The sequence below is a fragment of the Tamandua tetradactyla genome, chromosome 9, assembly GCF_023851605.1.
Source record: "Tamandua tetradactyla isolate mTamTet1 chromosome 9, mTamTet1.pri, whole genome shotgun sequence".
NCBI lineage: Eukaryota > Metazoa > Chordata > Mammalia > Pilosa > Myrmecophagidae > Tamandua > Tamandua tetradactyla.
In genome coordinates this window covers 39,171,604-39,187,609 of record NC_135335.1, presented here as the reverse complement: position 1 = coordinate 39,187,609, position 16,006 = coordinate 39,171,604, and the positions used below count along the sequence as shown (strand labels likewise).

The window sequence follows — 16,006 nt, the reverse complement described above, 5'->3', positions numbered from 1 at the left end:
GAGTATAACGGCGGTGATGGTCCGCCGAGGCCCCGCGACACAGCCAGCTGTCTGGTGTATAGGCCTGGGCTGAGCCCGACTTTTCCGTCTGGTTACTTCGCGCTCCAAACTTGGGCTTCGTCGTCTGCCCTCTAGTGGGATAACCCCCTCAGGTATCTCCCCGCGTCGTTAAATTTAGGAAAGGAGAAAAGATTTTACCCCCAGCCTCTTCTCGGCTGACCAGGCGGCGGACCTCATCGCCGTACCTTTAGGCTTCCCTTTAAACGAAAGTGTATGTAACAAGCAGGTTAAGTGCCCTGAAGTCAAACATACCACACTTATTCGTGTAACTTTGGAGCCTTCGTTTTTCCATCTGCTGATAATGGTTGTGAAGATCGAAGAGACAACGGAAGAAAGCTTGGCACAGTGCCCGGGATATCGTTAACTGTTAACTGTTATTGGAAGTTGTTATTATAATCAAGAGTATAGGTGGTGAGTAAGAAAGCAATTTCTGGAGCCAGACAGCCCGACTTAGAATCTCGACTCTGCAACTAAATATGAGAATAGTAATGATATGTACTTCAAAAAGTTTTGTGGGGAGAAAATGAATTATTAAGTATAAAGCACTTAAAACAGTTCTTGGTGTATATGAAATGCTCAGAGTTAGATATTAGTATTTTACTTGCCTACCAGCCATGCAGTCAGTAAATATTCTCAGAAATTTCGTTTCCTTTCCTTTTCTTTTCCTTCCCCCTTGTCTCTTTTCCTTGCTTCCTTTCTTTCTGATAGATAAGTTGTAGATTATCAAAAAGTCATGCATAAATGAGAAATTTTCTTTATACCAGATTCTGTGCAGGGCACTAGCAATACCGAGATAAATGAGACTTGGTTCCAGCCCTCAAAGAACCCCACAGTCTACCGTGATGTGATAAGGGCCTTCATAATATATTCTGTGGCTCAGAGAGGCCAGAGTAGCAAACTCCCTTAGGGATGGGAAGTATGTTTTTGAAGGAAGATGACATTTAACCTAGTTATTAGGTTAAATCCTAGTTATTAATAGAGTTTTTAGGCAGGCAGGTAAGAGCATTTCAGGTGAGAAGAACAAAGAAAGGTTCTGGCTTATAAAAGTCCTGTGGTTCTCCCCCCCTCCCCGCTCCCACCTGCCCCATTCTCAATCTCGTTTTTACCTCTGCAAATCCCTGTTTCAGTGTGAATTCATCCCTACCTGGACTGCTCTGTTCTTCTCATACCTCTGTTACTGGTTAGCTTTTATTTCAATCTTCAGGGAAATTACACTGAAGAAATTGCACCTGCTTTTCTTCACTGCTTCCACCCCTAACTTAGGCTGAGTTTTCTTGTATAAGACCTCATAGCACCTGTAGTTTTCTTTTATAGCACTGACACAACTGTAGTTAAATAAACTACTTTGAGACTATTTGTTACTATATTGTAAACTCCCTGAAGGCAGGGGTCATGTCTCTTTTGTTTACAGTTGTACTCCCAGCACCTAGCGTAGTCCCTGATTTACAGTACTGAGTTAAGGAGTAAAAGGAGAAGTAGATTGGGGCTAGATGGTGAAGGATATTGAATGTCAGATGAAGAACTTTGGGCTTTCTCTGTTTCCCTGTGGTCATCAGGGAAATGATTTTGCTACAGAGGCAGCTAGGAAGACAAGTAAATCTTGAAAGCAAGCGAGTGTTGACCAGATATAGGAGTTGAAACTTGCTTAGCACTTGAATTTAGATAGCATTAATGTAAAGACTGGAACCCCTCTGCTTTGGGATAGGGCAGGTTTTTTTTAGCTATAGCTTCTTACCTTTAGTTTCTAGAGAGTAACATCTGTCCTCTGATTTTGCTCTAGAAAGTAATTTCATAGCAGAAAACTTTGGTCAAAATGATTTCCAAAAGAAGATTGTCCAAAACTGATGATAAAGAGAACCTGGCAGAAGATGCCTCCAGTAAGTATCTAGTCATTTGTTGCTTTATTTCCTGTAGTAAATGTGTGAAGCCTTCAAAGAGATAAAACTTTTCTGCTTTTCAAGTGCTGGGAGTCATCGAGGCTTTAATGGATAGGGCACACAAAATCTAGTATAGGAGATTTGGGATTAAGTTTCTACCTCTTATTCTACATGTGATTTTGGACACACCCTTTATCTACTATACATCATCTAGGTGTCAGAGGACAAAGATACAACATAGTCTCTACCCATAAAAAAAAGTATGGTCCCCTTCCTGCTCAAAATATAAATGCTGTGATAATGGTATATTAGGAAAGACATCCTGTCAAAGCAAGCACATCAGAGGCATAGAAGCCATGCAAACTAGGTCACAATAAGCAAATGTGGTTTATTGACAAGGGCCCAATAGTCCAAAACAGAGGAGGTTGATAGTCCTTTCCATTCATTGCACACATGTACTCTATTAAGGCAGTTCTAACTTATTTATTGAGAGTTATATCTTATTATTTTCTAGAAATTTGAATCTGGCTCTTGGTCAAATGTAACTGACAATGATGGAGATGTTTGTTGATTCTTGTACAGCTTTCAGGATGATTAAAAATTTCTGGGCCAAAACCATGTTTGGAATAGGCTTGATTTAGAGAAGGGAATATTGAAGCTCTCGCAGTCTATTACTGAATATATCGCAGAACATAGAGAAATTGGTAGCAATTTTGAAACTAAAGAAGAATAAATTAGAAAGTCATAAGTAAATATCATACTTTGGAAATATGACAAAAGAGAAGAGACTTCTGAATTCAATTTATTGGAAGGGACTTGGGTACTTGGGGACAGTGATGGGTAAACTGGACCTTTTGTTCTGGCTATGCCTGAAATTTTTTTCAAAGACCTCAGTGGTCGTTGTTTCATTCTGCTTAAGACTTTTTTAGGGAGCAGGAGAAGAGTTGGAGAAGGGAAAAGAGAAGAGTAGGTTTCATACTTGGCTTCAAGTATCTGTTTTTTGTTTGTTTGTTCATTGTACTTTATCCCTTATCATGGTTGAAAGCCTTTGGATGATGCTTTGTAGTTAAAGATGTGTAGAAGAATCTGTCATATTCTTTCTACCCTTGCACTCAGTTCACCGGTTCTCAAATTATGGTGTGCATCAGCATTAGTACCTGGAGGTTTGTTAAAAATTTAGGTTCCCAGCCTCCACCCCAGAGTAGCTCTGGGATATGTCCTGGGAAATGCATTTTCATAAGCTGTCCAAGGATTCCAATGCAGTGGTTTATAAACAACAGTTTCTGAGAATTTGGGTGGAAAACATCTCCATGGTTATCTTGCTTGTTATATACGGCACATTTTGAATTTTTGAGATGAAAGCTCAATAGGTGAAAATAATTCTGTATGTTGATGGTTTCATTCATTCATTTATTCATTCTAAAGACACCATTGCTGACCAGTATTAAAAAGACTATTTATTTCACTACAGCATCAATTCTCTTAGGGTTACTATTCTTGGCTTTATATTTTAGTCTTTGCTTTACTATTTGTCACAATCTAGAGAAATTTTGTCTTTTCAGAAGCTAAGAAGCAACCACTTTCCAAAAAGACAAAGAAATCACGTGTTCATAATGAAGTTGAAGAAAGTGACAGTGTTTTTGTAGAGCTTCTTAAGACATCAGGAATTATTCTTAAAACAGGAGAGAGTCAGAATCAACTAGGTAATGTTTGTTTTTTATTTTTTTATTTTTATTGTGGTAAAATATATACAACAAAATTTCCCATATTTAACTGCTTGCAGGTATACAATTCAGTGGTGTTAAAATGTTGTGCTATCACTACCACTCTCCATTACTAAAGCTAGATAGTATTTTAATCTAAATCTATTTATTCTCTGGACTTAGTGAAAAGGCACAAGACTGAATCATGGATTAAAGAGGCAGTGATGCTTAGAAATGAGGACCACCTGTCTTGAGGTTAGGATGGAATTGCTTTTTAGGGAATATTGTTAAAGTCTTTATTGAGCTTTGTTTAATGCATATTAAGTCTTTCCAATCTTTCTTTAGAAAAAATGTTATATATTTGTATTCCTTTGTGCTTTCTTGTGAAAAATTAAAATTAATACTCAGAAAGCAATTAGATCTGTATCAGAACAATTTCAGAAAAAATTTAGAAAACCAAACAAGTCCCTTTTTTTTTTTTTTTGGAGCGTAGAGTATTCCATCCTGCTAAGTTTATGGCAAGTCTTTTTTAGAATACTTATTGGCTATTCTCTATCATAGCCACGTTTATTTTGCTGTGGAGTTAAAAGATCTGGCTCTGAAATTAGGTTGAGAACATCTGTACTGGTTTCATCAGACAAGAAACTTAGGTTCCTAAGAAAGGAAGACTATGGTGAAGACTCAGCTGACTTCCTATTCTTCTTTCCTAATAGCTGTGGATCAAATAGTTTTCCAAAAGAAGCTCTTTCAGATGCTGAGGAAACATCCTTCTTATCCCCAAGTATGTATTTTCTCCCTGGTACTTTCACATTTTCCAGGAGCACTCTATTATCGGAAATGCAAAGACACTGACAAAGTGTTGAGCGGAGTAGAACAGTTTTTAGCTAACTAACTACAAATGCTAAACATTTTACTCTTCCCCTGACTTTTTTTTTTTTTTAATCTCTTTATTAAGATAATAGAAGAATTTATCAGTGGCCTGGAGTCTTACATTGAAGACCAAGACTGCTTCAGAAACTGCCTTTTGTCTTGTGAACGACTGCAGGATGAGGAATCCAGGTGTGGAGAAGAGCCACAGAGCTGTACTCATATTCAGTCTGTTACACTGCTTGGTTGGTGGTGATGGTGTGGGGAGGGGGTAAAATGCAGTTTTTTGGAATTTCACTTTTGGAAGATAGCTTTCTATTCCTCAGAGTTTAAACTTAAACTTAAAACTTTTAGGATTGGACTTATCAAGCCAAGAACCATAGTGTTTTCTAGAATGTTTCTCACCCACTTTGATAGAATTTCAGTCCTCTACCTCTTTCTTGTTTCAGAGCCATCTTTTCATGTTCTAAATTTCTTATTTGACAGAATAGTTTGTTTTTAATGAACATATGTTTAACCTATATTATGGAGAATGGGAGAAAAAAACATTAAAACAAGGAATATAAAATAGAAAAAAATACCTCTTTTTTTTTTTTTATAGCATGGGCACACCTTACTCTAAGAGCCTCATCAAACTGCTTCTGGGTATTGACCTGTTACAGGTGAGACTGTACCATGTTTTCTGTGAACACTTAGTGGTTGTGATTTGTGGTATATGCCCAAATATAAATGGCTGGAGCACAGAGTAGAGTAGGGTTAATTGGAGAGTTTGGGTTTGGAACAGCTTTCCCATTGCCCTGTTGCTGAAATGAGTCTGGTCAGGCAATATCTCTGTCTTTGAACTGTGTTGATTAACCCAACACATCTGGTCATCCCATTTATTCCCTTGGCATGGGATTCCTATTCTTTTTCTTTTTTTTTTTTTCTTTTCAGTTTTATTGTGGTAAGTCTAAGAGCTCTCTTTTCCTCTGAAGAGGAATCCTCTCCTTGCAAACTCTTTGATAATCTTTTTTTTTGGTGTATGTGTGGTGGGGATGATGGTGGGGGTGCATGGGCTGGGAATCAAACCCAGTTCTCCCTCATGGCAGGCATTTCATAGATTGGCTCTTGTCATTGTATTTAATATTTTCAGTTGTCTGATTATTTTAATTTTGTCTTCGTAATCATTTTGTAGTTTTTTTATTAACAAGTCCGCAGTTCATCAGCTTATATTCAAAATACCAGTTCACGTGGCCATGCTTAAAAATAAAAGGATTTCAATTATAGCAGAGTCTTTCTTCCAAGAGCTCATTTGAAAAAATTCTGGGTAATTATATGTTTTGTTTGTGTATTTTGAGACCATTTCTTAATTCCCTGTGTCTTCTTTTTTTAGCCTGCCATTATCAAAACTTTATTTGAAAAGTTGCCAGAATTTCTTTTTGAAAAGTAAGTGGACTTATTCAAGAATGCTCAAAGTACCCTGGCATACTTAATTCCTCTCTCAGAAGACTGCTCTGAAACATTGCTTTCTCTGAAGGTCATGTTTATCATGACTCCAGGTTCTTAAGTGACTACTAAAATTTTACTGAGCTATCTTTCTTTGAAATTCCATCCATTAATAGGATTACATAAAAATAGTTAGAATTATTGTTCAAAGTAAATATTGCTTAAACTTGTATACGCATGGACTGTCCCTGGAAAGATACATAATAAACTGGCTATGGTGGTTGTTTCTAAGGAGGGGAACCAATTGGCTGGAGTATTCTCTGAGTACTGTTCTTACCTTTTGCATTTTGTAATGTATGTATACTACCTGTTTTTAGAAAACAAAACAAAACTTTAAGAAATAACTGTCAGAAAAAAAAATAGAAGTCACAAATAGGCAATTCACAAAGAAGAAATATAAAAGTGGCTATCTAAATATGTTCAATTTTATTGAAATAAAAAACACAAGTTTAAAACCATGAGATGCATTTTTTTCCTAAGTGTCTCTCGTTGACAGTGTAATGAACAGGCATGTTCATGTATCGCTGATGAACTTATAAGTTGGTTCAACCATTCCGAAGGTCAATGGATTATATATATCAAAAGCCTTAGATTTTGCTTGGTCTAACTTGATGCCATATCCCCTAATTTATCCTAAGGCAATAACTGAATGAAAACAAAGATCTAGCTGTAAGATTGCTGTTTGAAATAATAAAAAATTGTGAACAATGCAGATGTCCAATGGAAGGGTATTGGTTAAGTAAATTACTGCATAGACACAATGGAATATCATGTAGACAATAGAAATTATAAAGGAGACTATTTAATACCATTCAGTAATTGAAAAATAAATCAGATCACGAATCAGTATTTACAGTTCAGCCCAATATTTTGTTTTGAAAAATACACGTGTACACAAACATACATGCATATTAACTAGTGAACATCTCTGGGGTGCCAGGATTGTAGATCACTTTTATTTTATTAGAGTAGTTGTAGGATTACAGAAAAATCATGCAGAAAGTACAGCGTTCCTGTATACCCACATACACACACACAATTTTCCCTGTTAACAAGTTTGCAGTAGTGTTGTACCTTTGTGACAATTGGTGAGACAATATTATTAACTATATTATATATTGTTAATTATAGTCTGTGGTATATATTTGGGTTCATTCTGTGTTATTCAGTTTTATGGGTTTTTAATTTTTATTTTAGTAATATGCAACATAAAATCTCCCATATTGACCACTGTCAAGTATTCAGTTCAGTGGTGTTAATTACATTTACAGTGTGCTACTATCACCATCATACATTACCAAAACTTTTCCATCACCCCAAATAGAAACTCTCTACCAATTAAGTATTAACTCCCCATTCCTGACTACCATGCCTCTCTATTCTAACTTCTGATTCTCTGAATTTACATATTCTAATCATTTCATGTAAGTGAAATGCAAAATTTGTCCTTTTGTGTCTGGCTTGTTTCACTTTAAACATGATGTTTTCAAGCTTCATGTATGTTGTAGCATGGGTCAGAACTTTGTAGGTCATTTTAATTTTTTCCTTTTAAATATGAATTTTCACAGAGGCCTGTATATAATAATAGACTTGAAGATTTAATTTTAGATATTCATGTTTTAGTTGAATGACTCACATTAAATGCTTGTATTCTGCTTGTCTTCTTCAGCAATTAAAAGATAGGCTGCAGCAACCAAGAATGTTGCTAAAGAAAGGGATTGGAGGTGTCTAAAATGTTAGACATAGGAAGTTGAGAGAAGGGAGAGATTATTTTGGGGGCGGGGGAGTAATAATAACTGAGCCAACATTTCTTGATTCACAATGTTTTTTGTTTTTTTTCTTTTTAAATTTTTTTAAATTGAGATATTTTCATATACATATACAGTGGTTTTCAGTACTTTTCCTGAAAATAATTAAATTTGATCATCTGTGTTTCCATAGGAGTACCTTTTTCAGCACTTAACATATTAATTTGTTTTTTCCCTTTTTAAAAATATTCATCTTTTTCAAATTGTTGAAGTTTATTTATTTTTTAACCTGTGTGGGCACCGGGAATCGAACCCAGGTCTCCGGCATGGCAGGCAAAATCTCAGCCTGCTGAGCCACCTTGGCCTACCCAAAGGAAGTGCTGAAGTTTATTAATGCAAGTATCCAGCTCTTCCCTCTTTCTCTAAACTCTCTCCCCTTATGTAGCTACTGTTAAAATTTAGTGTATCTTCTGTCAGGCATCTTTGTCAGCATGTACAAACATGTTTCACACTTTTTTTTTTATTACCTGTGTGTCTAACATAGGGTCTGTCCGACACACAGTAAGTATTCAGTAAATGTTAATTTAATGGCTGAAATATTTTGTACAGTATTAATACTTGCTGTTATATAAGTCAGAAAGGCTCAGTTCCCTGTCTTCTCATCCTAATATTTCAGTGAGAATAGTGATGGACTCAACATGCCTCGACTAATTATCAGTCAACTAAAATGGCTTGACAGAATTGTGGATGGCAAGGTAGGTTTTGTGGTTTTATCTGTCTCTTGACTTTAGAGAGTTTGTTTTCCTTGTTTAAAAATTTCCATGGAATTTGCAGGTTTTCTTCTTTTTTCTTTTCCTAATAGAAAATGCATATTTCCCCAGCTATCCAGTAGCTTTTTCAGCTTTCATAATATGAGAATCATGGGTTGTTCACTCTTTAAATTTCCTGAAAAAAGTTGATCTGATTATGATGAATAGATATCATTTATTAAATAAATTAAAAATTTAGAAAGAAATGGTTTTTCAAAGTACAGACATCACCATGTTTTATTTTTCAAAAGCAATGAAATCCCAAACAGTCCTAATTCAGTGCAAATGTTTTGATTTGTTTACCTGTTGAGGAAAATTTCAAGAAGTTTTTGCAGTCACTTGATTTTTAATTTAGCATCTTGGTAAAGTTGAATTTTTTAAGGCTTAGTGCTTGAGGCTCATTTGTTTTCAGGACTTCTTATAGCCATTCTACTAATTTTTGGTAGACATTTCAAGGCTAAATCTTTATTGGGAAGACAATGGATTTCGGGACCACATCTGGGCCAAATATCTGGGCTGCCACTTATTAATTATGTATCTTTGACAAACTCTTATCCCCACATTTTTCAAAACCTCCATAGGGTAGTGAAGAATAAGGGACATAAAGTATATGACAGACTTATTACATAATGTAACAATCACCCTAATTTTTTCTGCATACCATCCCATCTGTGAAAATTTCTGGGCCATTTATCTCTGAATGTAGGCTTTGAGCTTCAGTATATTCCTAGTTGTTATATTGTATGCAAAATAATTTTAACTCTATAATGCACATAGTAAGTCTGTTCTGGGTAATGTGCTACAGTTCTTATGATCTCATTCACTGCAGGACCTCACCACCAAATTCATGCAGCTGCTCAGTATTGCGCCAGTGCCCCTGCAGCATGACTTCCTCACCTGCCTGCCTGAGATCCTAGGGGATTCCCAGCATGCAGAAGTGGGGAAAGAACTCAGGTGTGTAAGCCTCCAGTAGCCATCCTAAGTACAGTCTGGGAGCTTTATCACTGCAGCATGAAATATAGCAGTATTTGACTTTTTAAGTTTTTATTTTTTATACTTAAAAAGTTTTTTTAATTGTGATAAAATATATATAACAAAAATTATTTTATCTATTTTAAGTGGACAATTTTGACACTAAGTACCTTGACAATACTGTGTAGCTTTTACCACTATTTCCAGACTATTTTCATCATCCCAAAGTAAGCTGATACTCATTTAGTAATAACACCCCATTCCCTCTTCCCCCCAAAACTGGTAATCACTTTTCTGCTTTCTGTCTCTATAAACTTGCTTATGCTAAGTAATTTATATAAAAAAATCATAATTCTGCCCTTTTGTCTCTAGCTTATTTCACTTAATGTGATGTTTTCAAGGTGATCCATGTTGTTGCATGTAGCAGCTCTTCATTTCTTTTCATGGCTAAAAGTGTATACATTTTTAATAAACATATTAAAATACATATTAAAAATGTATACACTTTTAGCCAAAACGGACATTTTGTTTGTCCGTTCATCTGTTAATGGTCACTCGTGTTGCTTCCACCTTTTGAATGTTTTGAATAATGCTGTGATGAACTTTGGTATATGAATATCTATCTCAGTTCCTGCTTTTGGTTCATTGGGGTATATATCTAGGAGTGGAATTGCCAGGTCATTTGGTAATTCTGTGTTTAACTTTCTGAGGAAATGCCAAACTGTTTGTCATAGCAGCTACATTATTTCACATCCCCACCAACAGTGTATGAGGGTTCCTATTTTTCTGCAATCTTGTTTTTTAAAGATATTTTTGATAATAGCCACCCTAGTGGATTTGAAGTGCTATCTTCTAGTCTTAATTTGTATTTCTCTAATGGCTAATGTTGATGAACATGTTTTTGTATACTTATTGGCCATTTGAATATCTTCTTTGGAAACATGTCTATTCAATTGGCCAATTTTTCAATTGGGTAGCTTGTCTTTTTGTTGTTGAGTTGTAGGAGCTCTCTCTATATTGTGGCTATTAAACCGTTATCAGATATATGGTTTCCAAATATTTTTTCCATTTCTATAGGTTATCTTTTCACTTTATTGATAATGGCCTTTGATATGCAAATTTTTAAATTTTGATGAAGTCTATTTTATCTATTTTTACTTTTGTTGCTTGTACTTTTGATTTAAAATCTAAAAATCCATTGCTTACTAAGTTATTGATTATATTTTTTCATCAGATATGTTTTCTTCTAAGAGTTTTATAAAAAGTATTAGCTCTATATTTAGGTTGTTGGTCCATTTTGATTAATTTTTAAATATGGTGAGAAGAAGGGCTTCACATTCATTCTTTTGCATGTATATTTCCAGTTGTACTAGCACCATTGATTGAAGATTATTCATCTCAATAAATGGCATTGGCATCCTTGATGATAATCAGCTGACCATAGATGAATGGAATTATCTCTGAACTCTCAAGTTTATTCCATTGGTCTATGCCAGTACCACACTGTTATGTTTTTAATTAATATTTTTATTGAAATATCGTTACAGATTATATAGTCCATAAAGTATAAAATCAGTAGCTCACAATATGATTACATAGTTGTGTATTCATCACCACGATCCTTTTTAGAACATTTGCGTCATTCCAGAAAAATAAGTGAAAAAAAGAAAAACCCTACATCCCATGTTCCTTATCCTTCCCTCTCATTGACCACTAGTATCACAATCTACACAATTTTTTTAACCCTTTATCCTGCCCCTGATTATTTATTTATTATTATATATTCTAAAACTTTTTAATTGTATAATATAACATAGATACAAAGCAAAGAAAGAAAAAGCAACAGTTTTCAAACAGTCTTCAACAAATAGTTACAGGATAGATCCCTGAATTTGTTATGAGCTACCATGCCATCATCTCAGATTTTTCCTTCTAGCTGCTCCAGAATATTGGAGGCTAGAAGGAATAACTAATTATTTTTATTATCACAATCAACTTTTTTTTTTCTTTTTTGTGAAAAATAACATATATACAAAAACAATAAATTTCAAAGCACAGTGCAGCAATTACTTGTAGAACAGATTTCAGAGTTTGGTAGGGGTTACAGTTTAACAATTTTAGGATTTTACTTCTAGCTGCTTTAAGATACTGGAGACTAAAAGAAATATCAATATAATGATTTAGCGCTCATACTTGTTTGTTAAACCCTACCTTCTCTGTATGACTCCACCATCATCTTTGATCTTTCTCCCACTCTTAAGGGGTATTTGGGCTGTGCCCTTTCTAACTTTTTCATATTGGAAGGAGCTGTCAATAATATGGGGTAGTGGAGTAGAACTAGCTGATTTCTGGAGAGGCTGGGCCCTCTAGGTTTCAGGATTTATCTGGTCCAGGGACACATCAAATGACTCTCTTTTTTTATTCCTTAAATATCAAAAGTACTTCTGAACCTTTAAAAGATGCTTTCAAACCTTATTAAAACCTTAACATGTTTGCTTCCTGGTGCCTGCCTATGTAAAAAGAAAAACTTAACATGTAAGCAGTCCAACTCAAAATATTGAAATTACCAAATGGAATTTCCATGGAATTGGATATCATTATAATTTTTTTCAACTTTTTTTATTGTAAAGTATAACATATATACAAAGCAAAGAAATAAAGCAATAGTTTTCAAAGTACTCTTTAACAAGTGGTTACAGAACAGATCCCATCATACAATCTATCATACAATTCTCTCATATTTTTTCCTTCTAGCTTCTCCAGAATATAGGAGGCTAGAGGGCTTAAATATTTTTTTGTCATCACAATCAACTTTTTTTCCTTCTTTTTTTTGTGAAAAATAACATATATACAAAAAAGCTATAAATTTCAAAGCACAGCACCACAATTAGCTGTAGAACATATTTCAGACTTTGACATGGGTTACAGTTCCACAATTTTAAGTTTTTACTTCTAGCTGCTCTAAAATACTGGAGACTAAAAGAGATATCAATTTAATGATTTAGCATTCATATTTATTTGTTAAATCCTATCTTCTGTGCATAACTCCACCATCACCTTTGATCTTTCCATACCTCTCTTTAGGATTGTTTGGGCTATGGCAATTCTTAATTTTTGATATCGGAGGGGTCTGTCATTAATACGGGGTAGAGAGGTGGAACTATCTGATGTTCTGGAGAGGCTGGGTTAGGTTTCAGGACTTATCTGGACCAGGGACCCATCTGAAGGTTGTAGGTTTCTGGAAAGTTACCCTAGTGCACAGAACCCTGGTGGAATCTTATATATTGCCCTAGGTGTTCTTTAGGATTGGCTGGAATGGTCCTGGTTGGGGGTTGGCAGGTTGTGATAGGTAGCAAGGTCTAACAGAAGCTTGTGTAAGAGCAACCTCCAGAGTAGCCTCTTGACTATTTGAACTCTCTTTGCCACTGATACTTTATTAATTACACTTCTTTTCCCCCTTTTGGTCAGGATGGAATTGTTGATCCCACGGTGCCAGGTCTAGATTCATCCCTGGGAGTCGTCTCCCACATTGCCGGGGAGACTTTGTGGAGACTTTCACCCCTGGATGTCATGTCCCACGTAGGGGGTGGGGGAGTAATTTCACTTTATTTATTCATTTATTTTGTCCTTACTTTTTCACTCATCTGTTAATACTCTGGATAAAGGAGTGTCAGCCTCATGGTTTTCAGAATCACACAGTCACATTGTCAAAGCTATACAGTTATACAGTCATCTTCAAGAATCAAGGCTACTGGAATACAGTGAAACAGTTTCAGATACTTCCCTCTAATATTGAAACTACCTAACTGTAATACAATAATGTTAGAACACTGAATGAAGCTGAATGTGAGAATGATAGAGGGAGGAGGCCTTGGGGCACAAATGAAATCATAAGGAAAGATACACAATAAAGCCTGAGATGGTGTAATCTAGGAATGCTTAGACTGTAATGATAGTGACTAAATGTACGAAATTAAAAATGTTTTGCATGAGGAAGAACAAAGGAATGTCAACAATGCCTTAATTAAAAAGGTGATATCTATTTAATGCATAAGAATAACCTCCAGGATAACCTCTCGACTCTGTGTGGAATCTCTCAGCCATTGACACTTTGTTTTGTCTCTTCCCCGTTTTGGTCGAGAAGGTTTTCTCAATCCCTTGATGATAAGTCCCAGCTCATTCTAGGATTTCTGTCCCACATTGCCAGGAAGGTCCACATCCCTGAGAGTCATGTCCCACGTAGAGAGGGGGAGGGCAGTGAGTTTGCTTCTCTTGTTGGCTGAGAGAGAGTCCACATCTGAGCAACAAAAGAGGATCTCTTGGGGGTGACTCTTAGACCTAATTTTAAGTAGGATTAGCTTATCCTTTGCGGGGTTAAGTTCATATGAACAAACCCCAAGATTGCAGGCTCAGCCTATTGCTTTGGTTGTCCCCACTGCTTGTGAGAATATCAATAATTCTCTGCTGGGGAAGTTGAATTTTCCCCCTTTTTCCCCATTCCCCCAAGGGGACTTTGCAAATACCTTTTTATTCACTGTTCACATCCTTCTGGGATTTATTGAGGCATCATTATGGACAAATTTACAAAATCTCATGCCCTACTCGAGGTTTCATGTACTTATGGTGTTCAATTAAGCTGTCCACATAAATTATATTAGGAAATGCACTAGTCAAAAGAAATATTTTGTACCAAATAAACATTTTTTTGCTTTAGTCTTACACATAAGTTAAAGTTTTAAAATATTAATTACCATCTATTTTCAACACCCTGTATTGACTTCCTTTGTTCTTCCTCATGCAAAACATTTTTAATTTTGTACACTTAGTACACTTTTGTACACTCTAGGCATCCTAGATTATACCATCTCAGGCTATATCGTATATCTTTCCTTATGATTTCATTTGTGTCCCTAGGCCTCCTCCCTCTATCGTTCTCACATTAAGCTTCATTCAGTGTTCTAACATTATTGTATTACAGTTAGGTAGTATTGTGCTATCCATTTCTAAATGTTTACCATCAGTCCCATTGCACAATCTGTATTCCTTCAGTTCCAATTACCCAATATCTACACTATTTCTATCTCCTGATAGTCTCTGTTCTTAACTGAAATTCTCCAAGTTCATTCATTAATATTAGTTTGTATCAGTGAGACCATATAGTGTTTGTCCTTTTCTTTCTGGCTAATCTCACTCAGCATAATGTCCTTAAGGTCCATCCATGTTGTTACATACTTCATAACTTTATTCTGTCTTACAGCTGCATAATATTCCATTGTATGTATATAATACCACAGTTTGTTTAGCTACTTGTCTGTTGATGGACCTTTGGGCTGTTTACATCTCTTCGCAATTGTAAATAATGCTGCTATAAACATTGGTGTGCAAATGTCCATTTGTGTCTTTGCCCTCATGTCCTCTGAGTATATACCTACAATGGTATTGTTGGGTCATATGACAATTCTATACTTAGCTTCCTGAGGACCACCAAACTACCTTCCACAGTGGTTGTACCATTTGACATTCCCACCAACAGTGGATAAGTGTGCCTCTTTCTCCACATCCTCTCCAGCACTTGTTGTTTTCTGTTTTATTGATAATGGACATTCTGGTGGGTGTGAGATGATATCTCATTGTGTTTTGATTTGCATTTCCCTAATAGCCAGGGAAGTTGACCATCTTTTTATGTTCCTTTTGGCCATTTGTATTTCCTCTTCTGAGAAGTGTCTGTTCAAGTCTTTTTCCCATTTTGTAATTGGGTTGTCTGTCTTTTTGTTGTTGAGTTGAACAATCTCTCTATATTCTGGATACTAGACCTTTATCTGATATATTGTTTCTTCCATTGTGTAGGCTGTCTTTTTACTTTCTTGGCGAAGTTCTTTGATGCACAAAAGTGTTTAATTCTGAGGAGTTCCCATTTCTTTCTTTCTTTCTTCAGTGCTCATGCTTTGGGTGTAAGGTCTAGGAAACCGCCTCCTATTATAAGATTTATAAGATATTTCCCTACATTTTCTTCTAACAGTTTTATGGTCTTAGATCTAATGTTTAGGTCTTTGATGCATTTTTTCTTTTTTTTTTTTTGTGCTTTAACATTTTTAATCAACAGGAGTCTAATGAGTCATGTTGGTTCCTGGAGTTGAGACAGAATAGGGGCATTTTGGGAGCTAATTTGTTTCATTAATATTCTTTGATCCATTTTGAGTTAATTTTTGTATAAGGTGTGAGATATGGATCCTCTTTCATTCTTTTGCATGTAGGTATCCAGTTCTCCAAGCACCATTTATTGAAGAGACTGTTCTGTTCCAGGTGAGTTGGCTTGACTGCCAAAGATCAATTGCCCATAGATGAGAGGATTGTATCTGAACACTCTATTTGAGTCCATTGGTCAATATATCTATCTTTATGGCAGTATCATGCTGTTTTGACCACTGTAGCTTCGTAATACACCTTAAAGTCAGGTAGCGTGAGATTTCTGACTTCATTTTTCT

At 35.6% G+C, this 16,006-nt stretch overlaps 1 protein-coding gene across 10 annotated transcripts in view; it reads left to right on the top strand.

Moving 5' to 3' along the window:
* Nucleotides 1-16,006, top strand: part of FANCD2 (FA complementation group D2) — a 134,934-nt gene that overhangs the window by 122 nt on the left and 118,806 nt on the right. For 7 of the 10 annotated variants that reach the window (XR_013157781.1, XR_013157782.1, XM_077116574.1 and 4 more), the window contains exons 2-9: nt 1,841-1,937; nt 3,500-3,640; nt 4,354-4,421; nt 4,596-4,699; nt 5,109-5,169; nt 5,880-5,932; nt 8,417-8,495; nt 9,379-9,503. Coding sequence is in view for 8 of the 10 variants with exons in the window: in XM_077116574.1 (XP_076972689.1) it covers nt 1,874-1,937; nt 3,500-3,640; nt 4,354-4,421; nt 4,596-4,699; nt 5,109-5,169; nt 5,880-5,932; nt 8,417-8,495; nt 9,379-9,503 (695 nt within the window). In the remaining 2 variants the exon portion in view is untranslated. Of the gene's footprint in view, nt 1-4; nt 153-1,840; nt 1,938-3,499; nt 3,641-3,823; nt 3,896-4,353; nt 4,422-4,595; nt 4,700-5,108; nt 5,170-5,879; nt 5,933-8,416; nt 8,496-9,378; nt 9,504-16,006 lie in introns of those variants that run through there. The other 3 variants (XM_077116573.1, XM_077116575.1, XM_077116576.1) reach the window with 3 other exon arrangements.